The 19,850-nt window shown below is 40.2% G+C and overlaps 1 protein-coding gene across 1 annotated transcript in view; it reads right to left on the bottom strand.

The window, feature by feature from the left end:
• The window catches only part of SPATA16 (spermatogenesis associated 16), a 79,598-nt gene that overhangs the window by 19,403 nt on the left and 40,345 nt on the right, over positions 1-19,850 (bottom strand). Inside the window, exons 5-7 of the mRNA XM_009673800.2 lie at positions 10,101-10,248; positions 6,833-6,979; positions 6,495-6,607 (exon numbers count right to left, since the gene is read on the bottom strand). Coding sequence (XP_009672095.2) covers positions 6,495-6,607; positions 6,833-6,979; positions 10,101-10,248 — 408 coding nt within the window. The remainder of the gene's footprint in view (positions 1-6,494; positions 6,608-6,832; positions 6,980-10,100; positions 10,249-19,850) is intronic.

Raw genomic sequence — 19,850 nt, 5'->3', positions numbered from 1 at the left:
GTGTATCCGAATGTTCAACCCTTCTGAGTGAAATTTCCATTCATTTAATCAAGGTTTTGAATGTATTTAAGTGCCTGAAATTCAAAATATTGGCATAGATTTTCAAAACCGCTTCCAATAATTTTAGCAGACCTTTGTTCTGGCAGTTACATATAGTGGCAAGCTGATGCTGCAATTTACATCCGTTTTGGTTCCTAGGTAAATGATTCTAAATCCAATCATACATTGAACAGTGTGGATGGAAAGTTTTGAATGAAATTTATTTTTCAGTAAGGTGTGTCCTATTTTTAAAATGGACGTTTCTTTACGAAGATCTTGACCTTAAGCTTTTCTGATTTCTCAAAAATTTGCACGAGAAAAATATCATCAAGTATTTATGGAAATTGTTGTCAAAATGACAATCAAAATAATTCATATATTTAATATAAGAATTTGATAATAATGCTGTTCTACTTTCCATACCTCTTGTAGGAATCATCATGAAAAAGAAAATTAGTTTTCTTTTAACACTAAAAAATGCAAATAATCATGGTATAGCTAATTTTACCCATTTTAATAGCACAAAATAAAAGGCTCTGCTCTGAGGACCAAAAGCAGGAATTCAGGTATAATCTGGGAGGTCCAGACGTGAAAACAACCAAAGGAGAAAGACCTGAGCCAATGAACTGGTATTTTCATAAGCTGAAGGAAAGACCCCATGCACTTGCATAGACAGGCAAAGCTATGGGAAGCAGTTCTTTGCAATATTGCATATCCTTCCAGTCAGCTGTGTTTGGAGAGGTTAATTTAAACCAAAGCAATACGGAGCAGAGATGCCAGCATGGTGGAAGACTACCTCTTTTGAGAGAATTGTGATTTGATTAGTCTATTAACGAAAATGCCAAGAGCTTATTAGTCTTCTCAATAAAAATATACTAAGGGCTAAATTCCAAAAAGAACAAGCAATTGAAAAGAGAAGGAGAGAGATAAAAGGCGATGATAACAGAAGCATCACTGTGTATAAATAGGTACAAATAAGACGAGGCTGGCAATTCTGTTTCTTATAATTCAGGCTGAGCATCTGAAATGTTTCAGCAAAAGTAGAAATGACAGAAAGCCCAGCCAGTTCTAGGGTCAATTTTTCTCTGTTTATGAACGGGATGTTATATGACATAAGGGTGTACACTAAGAGGTGATATGACTTGAGGAGCCAGGAGAGCCCTTCTGGTCCTACACCCTGTTGAACCAGCTCTTAAGAGGGGAGACCAAGACAACCTTTTTACCAACTATTTTTATCAAATGAAAAGCTGTTTTCTGAGGACCTGACCTGGTATGAGAGTCCAGCATTGTGGAAAAAAAAAGATCCTGTGACCTCTGATATGTGAAATTGTAAGTCTGACACAGTCTAGTTAGCATGGCACAAGAGCAAGGAACAAAATGGGTCCCCTCCTCCAGCTAATCATAGGTGTTTGAAAGCTTGAGAGCTGTGTCCCCAGATACATCTGTGTTCATTAAAATAAGGAGGAGCAATCAGTTAATGAGAGAAAGAGAGCTCTTACCAATATGAAATAGTCATGCAACATTTTAGATACAGCCAAAGATTTTTCCCTGCTATTCTTGAAAGCTGCTCAAAACTTTTTTTTTTTTTGTGCAAGCACAGAGTACATTAAGTCATCAGCTAAGAAAGCAGGTAAAAATCCTCTCTCATCGCGCTGTGTCTGTTGGGGGCTTCTCCAATGATTAAGAAAGGAAAGGCAAAGAGAAAATTCATTCTCTGCTTGATTCTCCAGAAAAATATGAGAACATGCCACATAGTTAAGGGGAACAAACTGGGCATCTGTGCCAACATGCACTCTGTGGACATAGCAGCGCTATTTAAGTTTATAGTAGGTTGGAAGTAGATAAATAAATAACTGACAGAACGGTTTATTTTTAAAGGGATTAGAGGAGGTTGAACGTTGTCAGAGGTGGTGTTTCAGTGACAATGAAAAATGCAGAAAGAGAGAGTAAATAACTGCTGCTGGCAGGAGAAAAATATTCCGTGGGGAACTGAACCACATGATGAGAAGTACATGAACTACAGCAGAATTCAAGAGCCTACTAAGCTGCAGTAAAAAACATAATAAAGTGGCCAACAAATCAGATGAAGATGAAATCATCTCAGATGGGTACAGTGAAAGTTAAGTAAAGAGCAAACCTAAATGGAGACTTCAGTGGAAAACAGTTAGCTCATTTAATAGTGAAAAGAGATATATGTTTGAGAAACCAGGTAGCAAGTTAACCAACAAATGCAGTATAAAGTCAAATTTGCACCTCAGTTAGTTAGAAATGCAATAGCACAGTAATATATTAAGAGATGAAATTATAATGCTGTTCCTTTGTAGATGGTCCCCATAATCAGTGTCTGGTCTCCTAAGGGGAATTTAAAGAAAAGGAAAATGTGAAAATGGACAATTGATAACCTTTCTTTTGAGGACCTTATTCATAACAGGTAATCTCACTTGAACTGGGGGCCCTCCCAAGAAAAAAACTTTCTCCAGAAAGCTTATTGCTAAACTATTCCCTTTTTCCCTAATTCCCTTTAAACTAGAAAAGATGGGGATTTATCCCCAGAGGCCTCTTTGAAGACCTGCTAGGAGACACAGCAGTAAGGTCCTGATGCCTAAGGATCAGCCCTGGGGGATCTTCATTCCTTGGTCCTTTGGCTGGAAGAACATCTATAAAAGGTAGATCAGTCTGTTCTAGATGGAACTTGCCTACCATCGCTAACTCTCCAGCACTAACCCTAGAGCAAAGATGGGACAGGTCATTGCAACAAGAAGCTGGAGAGCCTGAGAGAAGGGTGCAATCATATGTGTCCCCGCAACTTCCTGCATACGTCAGTCTTATTGATAATTTTGGGATGGCATCCCCACTTCTTGCTTTTCTCTGTACTCAAGAAAGGAGTCATTCTTACGCCACTTCTGTTTGCAAATGCAGTTTAATTGCTGAGTGCTAGGAATGCTAAGGAAAAAGAAAAACAGAGTGAGTCAGCTTGGATTTAAAGCAGGATCTGTCACATGAAACGCGTGTGGCGTGTTTAACCGTTGGCTTTAAGAGCACCACTTTTCAAAGGTCTGGAATGCCCTCCAGTAGTTCTTCTTTACTATTGTTGAGCCTTTACTGCTATTTTTCAGCTCAAAATCTGAATGAAGCTATGCCTTGCAAGCAGCTCAGTAGTGTATTGCAATAACAAGCAGAAAAATCCATCATCGTGTTTCTTTAATGCCCTTGGTATTCTCCAGAAAATGTGTATGCTAAAATGTGGATACAGTAAACACTTTCCCTGAACTGAAAAAAATAGGGAAACAATTGGATCTGTAAAGGTACACAGTGTGCTGTGAACCATACGGTAGGTTTGGTTCACCTTTATAATACAAACTGTTTAATAAGCCCCACACTGGCCACTGTTTCTCCTGTTAAGTAGTGTCACATGCCATTGACGTGGGACTGCCATAGGAGAAAGGCAAACTTGAGGTGTAGAAAGTGGTAGAAATAGTACCCCAGTGAAAAGACTTGACAGAGTAACCGCTTGTCAGTGCTGGTAATCTTACTTGGAATATGAGTAGCATGGCTAAGGTCTGACTGATTTTTCCTCTTTTTCCTCTTTTTTCTTTTTTTTTTCTTTTGATAAGGCAAATAAGATAACCTTTGTGTCATGGTATGTATTTGTGGGCAGATCAGGTTTATGGAACTTTACCATCAGCAGCAGTTGATACTGCTTTAGTGGAAGGACTGTTATATCCTCATTCATGTGGCTCTTATTTTACGATACAAAAATATCTCTTTGATTTAAATAGGAGTGGCAGTCCTCTATGAAGAATGCAGCCCAATAAAAAATACTCTGCATTTTTTTTTTAATCATTGACTTCATGTCTTACCAACGGTCAGGTGTGTATAAATTTTATGATTAACCATAAATTACATGGTTGCGAAACTGAGGTGGCAGAATTGACTTATACTGAGTGTGTTGCCATTGCTTAATAAGCTCTGCTTTAGCACTGAGATGTTTTCATCAGAAAAATCTGATTAGGACAAGTGTTTTAGATTGTACGTTTGCACTTGCAAATGAAGAAGATGGTAGAAAGGAATGTTTGTCTTATTAAAAATAAATATATTCCCTTATCTTCTTAAAGGAAGCTGTAAACCTAGTGTCTGTATCTGAAGAGGAGTGACCTATACAACAACTTTCTCTTGCAGAAGTATTTACTTTAGTTTGTACTTAACAGATAACAGGTGGAATCTTATTTCTAGCTTGAAGAGAATTTTGGAGTATGTTCAAGAAAGCAAAAGTGGCCAAATCTCCGCCAGGCCCATAAAAAGGCTTTAATCACCAGTAGCAGAGCAGTTCTGGCTCTGTGCCTATCTGTATTATCACGAATAATTCACTCTGTCACTTGCTCTTTGGGTCAGAAGTTCTGTCTTGTATGGATCATTCAATGCCATAAAAACTGAAAGAAAAGTGAGTATGTCTCCAGCAATAATGGGTGCATGACTCTTGGCTCTTGTCTGCAGGATTGGCAGCTGTTTTGTTCTAACTCAGTGATAATTATTTGCATCTTGGGATTTTTCTCTTCATGACCAAAATTCCCATGGTGACCCCACGGTGACCGGTTGAAAGTCAGTAGGAATGCAATTCAGGCCTGTTTTCACCCAGGTCTTGCTGCTCCTGGAGGTGCCACTTGGGTAGACCTTGTCTAAACAGTGTGGAGGCCATGCTGACCTCCCCGAAAAAAACGCAAGTTTGATGCTGACATCAGCGAAGCTGGCATTTCACCTTGCATTCTTGGGAGCTCTTTTCTATTTCAGCAAAAATATCTAAATGCACAAGGTGAGGTCTAGAGCTGGTAGAAAATATTACTGCATAGAAGCAGTGTAAATTCATGCAGCCAGTGGAGACAGGTTTGAGTAATCCTAACGTACCGCTCTGATCTCATCTTCTGCACGATCAGTTTGTTCCCTTCCCCCCACACTCTGGATACTAGGTATCATCCATCATTGTTTGAACCACGTGATCCTGTTCCTCCAAATTCATTTCCAGAATAAGATAGTTATGCGAAAACAAAAAAATATTTCAAATTTCAAAAGAAAAAACGGAAATTTCAAAATGTTTCTCTTCCTACTACTATTCAGAGACTGAAACAAGTGCAGCAGTTAAATTTCACCTCTAAAAATCTCTATATTACAGCAAAAGAGGGAATTGTGGGGTCCAAAAATATATATATAACTGGCTCTTTACCATGGCTTTCAGGAGGACTGGGGGGTTATTCTGTATCCAGTATCCAGCCCACCACCTGTTTAGCCTTCTAGCTCCTGCCATGTTTGAAGCCCAGCGCACACCTCAATAACAGAGATCTCACTTTCCTGGAGACGCCACTTATATCTGCCTGCACGTCAATGCCATGAGCTTTTGGTCAGCCTAAGGGAGCATCTGGCAGCACGTGGCTTCAAGAAAGGACTGGAGACCAGAAGCTATATGCCTCCTAGGCAATGCTTGCCCTCAGACTGCTTCACGCTGAAGCAAATGCTTTAGGAGTGCCCGTTTTGGCAAAGCGCTGGGCACCTTTACCTCCCACTAAGCGTGTGGGATCAAACACTTACTGTTGTCACAACGGCTGCTCTCTGAGGGTGAAGACGACGTTGCTTCTCCACATACCTAGCTAATGTTTCTTCCTGGCTAGGGGTTGCTAAGTAGCAGTTTTTGTCAACCTCCTATCTGCTATCAAAACCTAAGAATATAAATCCTGTGATTTGCTAAGACACCCCTGATGAGGAAATGGCTCTGGTTCTTTCAACACACCGCAAACTAAGAAACTGTTATTGCTAGGGAAAAAAGCGTTAACATTAGCATTTACAGTCTGGGGAGGAGAGGCTTCTTCCACTTATTTTCTGGAGAATAATTTAAGAATTGTATTAAAATAGTCTAGTCTACATGCAAATTTGATTTTTGACCTTTTGTGCTAATCAAAAGCCATGGTGCTAAAAAGCTGTGTACATTATTGCAAAAAGTATGGAGTAGAATTAACTAATATACCTCCAATAAGGCTGTAACAGATTTGAAGGTTATTTCACACACCTCACTATGTAGGGATCAGGATCTAAATCACTAGAAATGCTTCAAGTAGCAATTATTAACTCTTGATGGAGCACTTTGTGATATGTGTTTTAAAGACAGCAAGCAGTTTTGGTGGTTATTTGAGATAGGAATGTAATGCAATAGGCCATAAAGGTTTGAGAAAATCACAGGCAAAGTGATGTGAAATAAACTGGGTACCCTGTTAAATAATTAGTGCTACTTTTCAAAAGTATCTAGAACCCAGCCTGGGCCATTTCCTTATGCAGTTAGCTGAGCATTTCTTGACACAGAAGGAGAATGTGCAGAAAGAACTATCCACAAAAAAGCACACCTCGTTCACACTTGCACGGACTTCTAATGCTATGTTCACCAGAAACCATTAATTAAATTCTGTACTCACGGTTAATTTGGTGCTTCTGATAAAATCCATTATTGGCATGATCTTTTTCCCAATGGTCTCCAAATGTCTTCTTGATTCTTCTTTTGTGAGAGGACTAAAAGGTGCTTTGTATTCTAAGAAATGAAACCACAAACCTGTATGTTGTGTTTGTTTATGTACATGTTGTATAGAGGATACAGCAAGGTGACGGGTAAACTCAGGGAAGAGACAAACTGATGAAGAGGGCTGGAGGTATAGACAAATGGGTCCTAAGAAGACCCCCTAGCCCCCTCGCTCAGAAAGCAAGGATAACAGAGGTAATCCCTGATCTCTCAGAGCTATTAAGCAAGTCAGCGTACCTGAAAAGATTGTCAGCTTTCTACTTGACATCTTTTCCAAGAATTTTCCAACGTCTTTGTTTCTGAAGCCCAGAGTCAGTAAATACTGCTGGGGAGGCAGAGAAGACCAGTCGGCTGTCTGTGGCAAGATATGAAGTCCATGAGGATCTGGAATAAGACAAGGAATATGTTTTTCGCTATCACGCTTTTTTTTCAGTTGCAGTATAAATTACTTTTTTGAAGGAAAAAATTAGGAAGCCCTAAAAGCCTAAAGAAGGAATGAAATGTAACCTGGAAAAGCTTGCCAAAACAAACTTTACCATACAAAACCATCCAGCTGTACCTAGGTTTTGAAATTTCAAACTTTGCAACATTTTTCATCCACATTTTAAATTTTGCTGACACAAAAGATGAAACGCGTTCTTTCCGTTTATGCTCTTTCCAGTGCTGATCACCCAAAGCACTGTTAACACTTCAGTAACATACCACCCTTGTTGTTTTATTAAAACCTGAGCTGCAGTTCTACGAAATTATAAAGTCTGATTTCCTACAATTTTTTTTTTTTAACCATCACTGCCACCACAATCCCAGGTTTCCCGCATGTCCCTTCTGAAACGCTCGGCTGGCAAGTGCTAGCATGTGCTGTGGCTAGTCCAGAGTTTGCAGCTGCTGTTGCCAAAAAGCGTGTGCAACAGCCGAGCTGCCTGCCCCGACCTCCATGAGGATGGCTGCACAGAGCACTCATATGAACCACCCTTGCTTCGGGAGGCCGACCAGCCCTTTCCTCCCTCCCCTCGCCCTGCAGAAAATAAACCTAGATTGAATGTCAGTGTCACTTTTTGCAGAGGAGTGCTCTGTTTTCAGTGAGCTCTGCTTTTAAGATGCCAGCCTGCATGGTCACAGTGACAAATAGAGAACCCCGTTCAGAGCTCCCCAGGTTTAGCCCTACATAAATCACACAGAGCGGACCTGATATTTCTCTCGGAGCACGGTCTGCTTCTGATAGATTCGCAATTTTGAAACAAACTGCATCGTATGCTTTGATTTCAACATGTATCTGCTTCTCTTCCTTGGCAATAAAGGAACACTTTGAAACCAATTCTGTCCTTGCAGTGTATCAAAACTGGAACTAAGATCGGATGAATGCTTGCTATTGAATAGGAAGGTTATTTAAAGTAATATATTCATGAGATGTCTGGTATTTTGCAAACTCACTGCTAAAATGGGACTTAGCTCATACTCTAAACTTCACCTGCGTGAGATGTGGACCTGCAGGTCATATGTTCAGTGATTCCACACTGAAAATGAGTTAAATTTGCTGATAATGACAGCTTTTTGGTAGGCAGTGTGATTTTGGGCAAGGTCTGACTAGATAGTTAAGAAACCCCTCCTGCTCCAGCTGACTTGAGTGAACACTGTTGTCAGTTATCTCCGTGTCGAGCCCAGGAAAATGACCTGAGTCCGTTCTGTCTGAGAGGATTTCTAGGACAGAAAGGAGGTAAGTTGGTAGAGACATCCTGCCCGAATTACCCTGCTTGGAAACCTACAGGCAACATGCTTGATTATGATCGTGGCTATCTAATTTAATTTCTAAGAAACTTCAGTGATCCTAAAATCTGCGCTCAGGAAAACTTGTGTAAAACGGAAGCAATTCTTCTAACCAATAGATTTTTGTCCACAAACATCTCTGAAAGTAGAACAGGCTCCATTTGATTTGTTTTATAACTGATTAAAGTGCTATATGACCACGTCCTATCCTTCCTCCTTTTTTTCCTTCTTTTTTCTTCTTCTGGTGGCACCTTCAGAAACACCGAATGATTTATGAACACAAATCTTACTGTGTTTCAGTGCAATACTTACACACTTTTGCTGCTTAGGTGCTTTTGAAAGTCTCACCCTTGCTATAAATTGAGGAAGCTACGTGAAATACGAATTTTTCTTTCTTTGCAATCAGATTCAGGAAGTTTTATATTATGCTCCTTTTAATGCCAATATTTTTGTTCCTGAAAGTTCTCAACAAAGTCACGTTGGGAAGTAAAACGAAGACAGAAACTTGAAAACCTCCATGATAAATGAGCATCTGTTCTCCCTCTTTAAACAAACAAACCAACCCAAAACTACCACCAATACCACTATATTGCCATGTTCTACAACTTACAAAACAAGATCTAGTTTTATGATGATTTCTTAAAGCAAAACAAAATGAACAAAACAAGTTTGCTGGTGATAAATATTTGCACAGTTTTGCTGTAAACACTTGGTTTCCTAATTCCTATTTGTTTGTGTTTTTCAAATAGATTTTCTTCTCCTCCCCAAAGATGCAATATCTGTTGCTTTGGAAGCCTTATTTATCTGAAAAGTGCCATGGGTTAGCAGGTGCTGTAACAAATAAGCCTTTCAGCTGTGACCCAGGTGTAACTCTTGCGGGAAGGAGACAACCCATCAGCCTTTCGGACCACCCTGCTGCAATGCCAGTGAGGACTGAGCTCCAGGTCTAGCTGGTGTGATGAACACAGATACTTCCCAGTATTTGACCTGAGAAATGTGTTTTTCCCTTCTCAGTCATCAGCCCAGAGCTAAGCATTGTCAGAGTCAACTACGTTCCAAGTCATCGGGTTAATGATTGTAAGAAATGCCTTCTAGCCCCCTGCCTTCTTCCAAAATGTCATGCCTATTCCTCTTGAAATAAAGCTGTGGTCACCAGAATTTAAGTGATTGCTCTGGGAGATGGTGCCCTCCTAGCAGACAGCGGCAGGCTCTATAAAGCCCTTGCTTGCTCGGGATCCTACTTGTCTTGAACAGCCTGGGCAAAACCTGGCTATGTATTCACATCCCTGCAGCTGAGATGCTCTCGAAGGTGGCAACCAGTCCATTAGCGCTTATTTATAGGAAGATATTTCTGGAAACCAAAGGTTCTGCTGATAGGCCAGTGACCTGTGGAAATCCACAGCAATGGGAACAGACATGGGCCTTGCTGTCTCCACAATACACTGCAAAAATACCTTCGAATGAAAGATTCATTGCAATAACGACAGTCAGTAAAGGAAGTATGAGGCTTCATGGATAAAAATCATCTTTGTGGGGATTAGCAGTATCAAGTCTGTGCTTCGCCTTAGTGCCGACATGACTTCCTAAATCATGTGCAAGCATATATAGCCAATCTCAGAAGTTAATTTTACCCCACAGAAGTGTAGAAATATAAAGGCTTGCGCTCTCAATCTCCTTTCAGGTAAGTCACACTCATGCAAACAATATACAATGCTTAAGAACATGTGAAATCTCCTGTTACCTGTATATATGTGCTCTACATAATCAGGGTGCTTTTTAGCGAAAATGTCCTTCATCTTGTCTATTTTGTCAGCCCTGGCTTTTGTCACAAATGGTGTGTACATAACTGAAAAAGATTCTTCTCTAGTGATGGCTTCTTCAATCATAGCCTAAAAAAAGGCAAAGAAATTACACATTTCATGTCGGTTCATGGCTAGTTAAAATAAAAAAAAAGAAAAATAATTACTTTCACAGATTATAGTTTTCCCTTTAATAATTGCACAGTCAGGCAAAGATAACATATTTTGGTCTTGAATATTAATTAGAGGGGAATTTAAATTAGTTCCAGAAAACACTGCCTATCTATACTCAGAAAATCAATTTAATGGAGATAGTACATTTGTAAACAGTTTTCAGTACAGCAAGCCTATGTCTTCAATGAGGAGAAAAGTATTAAATAAATTATCTTTTAGATGAAAAGAAAAAGTGATTCCGTGCTCTCTGAAGGTCACATCTTTCATCTGAGGGTTTAATTCAGTCCTTGGTTGCTGGTTAAACAATACTAAGCATTCATGTTACCCCTTGGGTTGGCATGAATCAGGCACTGTGTCTGTACGGAATATTAGTCTTAAAATATTGCATTTAAACAGCATTTGCATTAAGAGTAAAATTCACTCCTGTGCAGAGGGCAACAAGAAGCTTATGAACCTTGTCATCCCTTAAAAATGACTCAAATGATGCATTATGCTGGCCTTATGTAGAGAGGTGAATTTCACACTCAGTGGACCCAAATGAACTGGTGCTGCGAGTGCTCGAGTAACCACCCGGCTGGAAACAGCCGTTATTGATCAGTGCAAGGGGGAGGTTCAGCTGCAATTCCTTCTGGGCTGCGGTTTCCATGCAGCCGTGCTCGGCACGGCTTCGGCTGCATTTGTTGCTAAAAAACATTTTATCTTCCCAGTGTGGACACTGCTTTCAGGAAACTGGGTTTATCTGGGTAAAAGTGTAAACATTCCCGTGACACAAGGTTAATAGAGACAATCAGAAGAGCATGAAAGGGAAAGATATGCATACTTTTGCAGGAGGTCTGAATCTCCTGTATCACCTTCTGTACTGCAGTGATTCACGGAAAGGTTCATTATGGGACTAGCTAGGTGTTTTACTGACAAATCCTCACTTTTGTTCTCAAATTCATTCTCTACCTATGTAAAATTATCCAAGAAATAACGTGCACCTCTGAGTCATTTGTTTAGCTAGCAGTTGCTAATCCAGAATGGAAAGCTGAAAGTACTGAGGAGTTAAGTATGTTCTTCTCTTTAATGGCTTTAGATAACAGGTCCTCTGACACAGTCTTATATTGTTTATTTCTGTTGTGTTTCTAGGCATGAAGGGGTGCAGAAATACAATAGCAAGAGCACAAATGCTCTGTGCAGGTGTTGGGGTAGGCTATACGTGAGCACTCTCAGTGCCATTACACTGGGTACTCTGCCTGGATGTCCAGGGCAACACAGGGGATTTGGTTATATTTTAGATTACTGCATTTTGTCCGCCCATTATTCTGTATTTACTGAGATGGAAGTAGTCTGAAGAAGATAGTATTTGGCTTAAAATGTGTATAATAGTACCATGACCACCTGGGGTGGTAGTAATGTCCCCTTAGGCGAGAAGGAATTCCTTTCCATGGACGCATCCACATTATCCACGGCTAACTATAGAGCTGGAGGTATTAGACCAGAAAATAGCAAGTGTGTTTACTTGCCAAGAGTTCAGGGACCCATGAATGGATCTGGGCCTGTTCTTCCCTGCAGAAACACTTAGTAGCCTACACCAAATTATAGGAAAGGGATTTTGAGTTTTCCTATCGTTACAGGGTAAGTAGCAAATGATGGTACCAATAAAGCTTTCCAGAGTAAGTTTTAAGAAAAGTAGAGGCCTAGTCACACATGTAACTACTTAAATTCATGTGTAAATATAGGCACCAAATCAAATTTTGTGCACGATATTGGGTTTTCTGCTGACTTTCTATAGCTCAGCAGCCATTTTCTAATCTAAATTAATATATCTCTGGGTGTATCCATACACTTCAGATTTAAAATATATGGAGGCTAAGAGGTGGGTGGCTGGACCAGACAGCATCCGTATTCTGTGGGTGTAGGGGAATAGCTTTCCTGGCATTTGCCTGCAAAGTTCATTTTTGGATTCATCATCCTTGAGAGCAGTTCAAAGTCATGCCTATAATGTCTTCGCGTTGCCAGGTACCCATGGATACGCTGCATGCAAATAGTGACTAACTCAGAGGGCAATAACAGTAAAATGTCAGGCAGAGGGGGGAAAAAAATAGATCTGTAGTTTCTGGTCAATACTGCCGGTGAAGGTATTATTACCCAAGAGCATTTTTCCCCCAAGCTACTGACCCTGGACATAGATGCTATTTGTTTTATTATCCTCTTGGATTTTTATGGGCTAAAGTCTTTAAGGATATAAAACTTCAACCCATAAAAACTTTGGAGCAGAAAACTTTATACGATGAAATCCCTAAAGATTTTTCTGCTTAAGCCTTTATGTACTGAAGTCCATACCCACAGAGAAATATCTGCCAAAGTGTCTAGGAAATGGGAATACAGAACATTATGTCTATCATGACATACGCTATGCAGATATTCAAGATATAATCAAACTGTGGAGGCAGTTGCAAGGGCTTCACTGGACTTTCACTAGAGTCTTTTGAGAGCAGATAGAACAACTGTTTTTTTCCCATTTTCACGTGTTGTGGTGCCTTTCCACCTGAGGCATTAAGTCTGCAAGCTGCTCTCTGATGCATGGAGGATATTACTGTTACAGTCTCAGAGCGGAAGAATTGCCAGGCTCCTTCTTGAGGTAGCAGGTAAACTTGTCTCTAAGCACCAGCTATGGAGAAGGATAAAGACGGTTTCTGCATCTCTTGCAAGTAAGATCTGCAGTGTGGTGTAACAGGTGGTGTAACACTCCAGACTTCAACCTCAGCAGAGTTCAAGAAAGAGAAGGCCTTAAGATGCCCTTAAGCCACAGGAAAGACCTTCTTTAGCAACATACAATAACATAAGGACTGTCAGTGATCATACAAGTCCATCCAGTGGGGTGATTCCTCTTAACGATAGACCAAGTCTATTGCTTCATAGAAGATAAATAAACTCTTTTAGGAAGTTGCAGAATAATCTGATCGTAGTGAAGATTTCTTGCTGTAGTTACAGGTTTGACTCATGCCCTGCCACGTCAGGAGGTTTATAGCCGTATTTCGGAAGTGTGTGGAATCAGAGAAAGTCTGTAGAGAAACCATCTGGAAACAAAGTGTCTCAAGAAGTATTTAAGTTGTCAGCGCTTCTACTGAAATATCAATTAATTCTTTCATGAAACAGAATCATTCATAAGGTTTACAAGGAAAGTATACTGCTATCATGACAATTAAAAAGCCAAAAGACGTTCCTAAACGTCTTGTTTTGATGAAGGGTTTAAGTATGTAGTCCTTAAACTGAACTAAAAACACACATCCCTCTGCTCTGAGCACCTTGCTTCTGCAATACCGTTATACGCTACCATATCTAGTAAGGTTACATTTCCTAGACCTTTTACTAAACCCTAAACTTTAGCCTAAACAATCTTATATTGTCCTTTCAATGCCCACTAACATTCTGTTAAGAGCTCATAAAATGAATAGGTAGATGCACAAGAAACAGAGCTTCCCTATGCCAACTTTTGATGGCAAATGATATAACTACTGCAATATTTTTATGAAGCTTTTGCCATTTTGCCTCGCTTATAGCAGATACAGAAGAAGAAAAATGGCACACTAGCTGCAAATTCTTCATAACACTGACAGTGGCTTTCTTTCTTGCAGTCCCCAACCTTAATCCTCTTTAACTACCGAAAGGTTTAATTTGGAAAATCCAATTATCTTGACATCTAGAATTAGCCAAAAATTTAGATATCTTTCTGGTGCCTTATCTTGCAGCTGCAGTTCATGCTCAGCCACTGTCTCATTTACATTACAGCAGGAACTGATGCTTTTATTGATGATTTTTATTAATGTAATGATATCAGTCAAGGTAGAGCCATTAGCCTCTTCTATGAACTACTTCTACTCTTAGGCTGGTAGGCAGAATTATGGGTGCACTGCGGTGCAACCTATGCACTTTTCTCTATATCTTGCCAACCATAAAGAAATATCTGGCAGCCCTGCCACTAAGTCCATTGCTGTTGTGATATGAATATCTTCTCACCAGCATGATCTTCTTACACTACTTTTATTTTTTTTTTTTCTGTAGGAAAAGTAAGTAGACTGAATGCCAGAGCATATCCTTTTCTCACTATGTTTATGGCATGAATAAATCATGTATTATACAATAGATGAGAACTTTCTGCTTATCTGCCATGTAATGCCTTCCCATTAATGTAGGCCACATCAAATATCAGCTTATTTAGGTTCTTAAGTTATTAACGTATTTAAGTCTTTGCCAGTTATTTTGTATGCAGTATATTTTTAAAAGCGGATTTGCAGAGCAACACAGAGATAGACCCATGTATTCTGCTGAGTTGTAAAAGGCAGAAGCAGACACATTCCAGATGGATTACCTCAAACTTGAAGATCTATTTGATATTTCAATATGAATCTCTTTATGTTTCGGGAGAAAGAAATCCATGCTTTATATCCTGCCAAAGTGATCACTATTCATTAAAGAAATGCACCTAGAATGAATGGGTTAAGGAAAAGGATTAGCTGGAGGCTGCTATTGAAAGTCCCTGCACATGCTGCTAGCGTGGGAGAAAGTGGGGACCCAGCACAGATGCAGAAATGCCGTTCTAGTTTGAGGACACTCGCTGTCCTCGGGTCCCACAAACTAACATGCATGAAGTGTGCCATGGGAGTCCTCAGTTCTCGTGTCACCTACCACCAGCTGAGGACCTTCCCTTTCCATCTCGCCACAGCAGGGAATGTGAAGGACTTCAGCTTTCTTAACTATGCTGATCTGGGCTGATCCGGAGTCTCCCTGCGGGAGATGTGATGTGAGGGGTCAGCCCGGGGAGGTGAGCCGAGTGCCGTTTAATAGCCCACAGGAGTGAGGAACTGCACTGGCAGCTCGTAGCCACCCTGCTAGCTGCTTTATACACGTGCTTGCTTGACAAAACAACAGGGAGTCATAAATCTGCAGCGGGGAAGTGGGTCAGTGGATGCAAAAATCAAAGAACAGCCCCCTCAAACATGCCAATTATCCTCTATGTGCAAATATTAGCCAAAAAGGACAGCTTTCAACCGGCTTTGTTAATATTGGCCCTTTCTTAAGGATAAGAGAGTTTCCATAGTGAGAAACACCTTAATTCCAGTAAGGCAATCTGCTGAGGCTTTGTTCGGAGCGGCAGGACTGCCCAGTAGCTCCAGGAGATGCCTTTCGCCAAGCATAAGTGCTCTGCGAGCCTTCAGCCAGCTCCATGCTGCTCCCACTATGTCAGAAACCTGTCACAGCTTAAATGCTGTTTTTTTTTTTTTTTTTTTTTGTGAAGGGGGATTATAAACTGTGCTTAATCAAACAGCTTTGGTAGTCTGGACTTGGAAAGACATCTTAACTCAGACAGGCAGAGCTAAAGGTCAAGCATCACTGAGTACTTCACATGAATGCAATTATGCCCACTGGCCAAAACCTGGCATCTGAACCCATCCTGTGATTTGGGCATGTGCTTGAGGGACAGGTAGTGACGCTGGCAAGGGAATACTCCTAGGAGAAATGGGGAATATTTGCTTTAGGAACTTTTCAGGGCTTTTAGCGCCAGAGAAAGAAAGAAAGAGAAAAAGAAAGAAAGAGAAAAAAAGAAACCAAAATACAGTAACTAACTGAATGAGATGTCAGTCCTTCTTAGCACTAAGCTCAACATCTTTCGGGAACTCAACTTAAATGTGAAGAGATGAATCAGACAGCCAGAGATTGTGACTGATGTGGTTAGCCCGTAAAATGGACAGCACTGTTCAAAGGGGCAGCGAAAAATCATGCCTGAGTCGTTGCAGTAGCAAATTACTTTATGTGGCTGAACGGCTGCTAATTTAGTAGAAGACAACCTGACTGTATATAGAGATGTTTTTGAAAAGTGACTTTATCTCTTTTTGTGTGATGTCCTCTATAGCTCTTTAAGAGCGGATGTCCATGCGGGAAACCACATAGCCAGTAATGATCCTGGTACAGCACAAACTCCTGTCTGCAGTTTCATCTCCCCAGAGAAAGGAGATGGTGTACAAAGAAAGGGAAGAGGATAATGGACATGCAACTTGAGTGCAAAAGAAGGCCCTGAGAATGGCACAAACTGGCTGGTTTTCTATACCGATTTCTCAGGTTCCTTCTGTAAATCTTAAAGCTCTGCTTGGCAACCCAGTAAAATCCAGAATGAGTTCACAATTTTATTCCTGAAATTTGCATGCTACATTTGAGCTACCCTGTGGGTTTTTCAAATGGTATAGAGCTTTGCTTGCCAGGGTTGTTCCCGCTGGGCATCTTTGAGGCAAGATTTATGGGTCTCTGTTAACGGTTAAAACTTTAATTGGGTTGGTATTATGCTTCATATCGGGATTTCAACAGCTACCAACTACAACCAAGATACGTATTGCCTACTACATTCAGTTGGTATTGAATAAATCCATCTCTGATTTTCCTGATTATGGGCCAAAATCTTTTTGTTCTTGTAACATGCAAGATAAGAGGAAAATCTTTACATCCCAATTCTTCCCCAGAAAATGAAAAGCTCAGTGCATCAAAACGAGTGTTGTCCTTTCAAATGGCCGCAGGTATGGCACAGGCAAGAGTACCTATTAGTTTTTATAAAGAGGGATATGAGAAATGTTACCTCTTTTCTGAAGTGAGAAAAATTAAAATTAATTCTTAAGGTAACAACGGACCCCGCAGGCCTCTGAGACGATGTGGACAAAGGCATTCACTTCTGCCTTTACATGTAGCAGTCACTGACCTCAATGGAATTTGCCCCCAGATTGGATTAAGGGAGGGAGTTTTCTGCAGTGAAGTGTGACACAGTGTGATCTGCTGAAATAGCCTCAAGAATTGATGAGAAATATGTTTTCTCACTGATATGATGGCCAGGCTGTCCGGAGAGGCCGCCTGTCAGCTCGTATCAGTCATCCCGTTAGGAGGGCTGCAAACCATCCGTGCTATTGCCAGCTTGGAAATCTGATGCTCCATGCCAGGACACCGGCCAAGCAGCGACATGTAGGGCTGGCGATGGGCCTTGTCATGGGCTAGGATTGTGGAGGGTGTTCTGGCTACCAGGAGTGTTTTTCCTTTAACTTCGTGCCTGGAATCATGACCCTGCAAGGTGCGAGATAAAATTGAACACTGAAGAAGTAGACAGCATTCGTCACTGCACTGTAGGTGTGTGGCCACCTTGCAGGGCTGAGTTAGAACTTGCTTTATCATGCAATATGTGTGTTGTTCTCTGCTTAAAACAGCCCAGATTTTTGAACTGGAAATACCTGATGTTCACAACAGCAATGAGAGAGCAAAACAAATGTTTGAATACTTAAATCCTCCATGTCAGCCACTGCACGTGCCGCCTGGCAGCTTTCACTGCTACGCTGAGTTTAGCTAACCGAAATACTCTCAGAAATGCAAGTTTGTGAGCTCCATGTGCTCACAGATCCAGTATTTTAAATGTGCTAAGAGCAACAGTACAGTGGCTGTAATCTTGGCCAAAATACCAGGGTTGAACCGGAAATCTCTAAAGCTAAAAGCCCAGTTTGCTCCAATGCAAATTAAAGGCCTCCATGTCAGCTGTAGCAAATACGCATTGGCTACATTAAGGAATTAAGGCTTTTAGTATAAATGGTTATGGGGGTGTACAAATAGAAACCTAAAAGCTTTTGAGATGCCTGCCTGAAGTTCAGTTAGTTTTTTTCGGCACATACATTGCTGGGGCAAAAGCAATTAGTTTAAGACTTTGGAAAGCCGTGAATGACTTTATATATAACTGCAGAAGGGATGCTGGTGCAGAACCTTTAGTATAAAATAGGCCACACATTTTTCATAATGGAATAATAAAAGCAATTAAACTTGGAGCGTGCTAATGAGTCAGGCTTGAGATGTTTATAAACTAGGTAATAAGAGCACTTGCTACTAAAATGTCTCAATCAGATATTAGTGAAGTCAGGCTGTGATGTTCAAGATATTGGCAAAGTTCATTTCTGATGATGTTATAAGTTTAGTGATATTGTTGTATGGGAGTGATATAGCTTTTATTAATAGAATGAAACATCCAAAATATATTGCATAGTTTTTAGCCGGTGGAAATAGTTTACAAAGGTGTGAGTCAAATTAGACAGTTTGAGGGCAGACTCTTTCTACAGGATGAAGTCTTAAGTTTATTGTTTGTTTTGCTCTTTCCAGCTGAGAATGGCTGACAGTAAATGCCAGAAGGCTTACCTGACAATAGTAATGAACAGGGTTAAGCTTTTGTCTTGCTGCTACGACTCTGTAAATATGCACCATGATACATTTAATAACTTCCACATTATTATTTCATATGATGAATTCTATTTAACTGGTCTATTTTTAATCCAAAAGCCAATACACAAATCACCCTGTGCATATTCCATAGCGGGCTGTAAAAAAACCCCAGTCATCTGATTATATGTTAATTTGGAATGTATATTTTCAACCCATGGAATAAAATATTTGAAAAGATACTTGGTGAACAGAGGAAAAGGCCTAACTTATTGAATAGCATTATCCATTGCAAATTACTTTTTCAGCTCTCATCAACATTACACCTTTATCGTGGAATGGAAGGCGTGTATTAATATTCAGAAACAACACATGGCATCAGATATTACCTATCACTGTACAGAAGTTCCAGAAATAGATGGTTTATTTTAAAGGGGATAATCAAAGAACGCTAATCAAAAAGAATATTTAAAGGTACCGTGATCATGATCCATAGGTATGTGTTTGGGGAGAAGATAACAAGTACTAGAGGATCTTTAAGCTTTCAAAGACGAAAGATTAATATAAATTGCTGGAAGTTAGTTCTGGACAAGTACAATCCCAATTTGTTAACTGGGAAGGAGAAAAAGGGACAACCATGCATCAAATCATCTTTTGGAAGGGATACGGCAGATACTCCATTCTTAAACTGTTTAAACGGAGATGATTGGATAACTTTTTCAAAGACACTCTCTGCTTCACCTCTTATTTATTGCAATGCAGGAAGGCAAGGGTGAAATTCAGTGGTGTTTTTATGCAGGAAGTCAGCTCATTCATCATTATGAGCCCATCTGGCCTTAAAAATCTATGACAATACACTCTTTGCAGTGTGTCTAAGAGGAGGTAAACAATTACATGGAACAGATGACTACTGAAGAAGAAGAAATATGTAAGAGTTAATAATGAGGAGGGGAGAGAAAAAGATTTGAGGATGTTTTAAGAACAGTTTTAAGAAAGAGGACTCCTGGCAGTTGATGTCGGGGTAGAAGAAAAGTATAAAATCAATGTCAGCAGAAGGAAACAAAGGGAGATATAAGATTAAGGTAGATAAGACTGCTCTGAGCATGAGGAATAGATTAAGAAAGACAATGATATAGAAGTAAGATAAATAATAAAGAGCTTTGCAGATGGGAATGAAGAGTCTGAATTTTATGCGGTAAGGAAGTCAGTGGAAGGACGCAGGTAGTCTGTACAATGTTTTGAAGCTATCAGAGAAGTAGAACTCAAGCTTGTGAGGAGGAAAAGACTCTTCCAGCAGGGAA

Source organism: Struthio camelus, chromosome 9, assembly GCF_040807025.1.
Source record: "Struthio camelus isolate bStrCam1 chromosome 9, bStrCam1.hap1, whole genome shotgun sequence".
In the NCBI taxonomy this organism is placed as follows: domain Eukaryota; kingdom Metazoa; phylum Chordata; class Aves; order Struthioniformes; family Struthionidae; genus Struthio; species Struthio camelus.
This window is presented reverse-complemented; position numbering and strand designations above follow the sequence as displayed.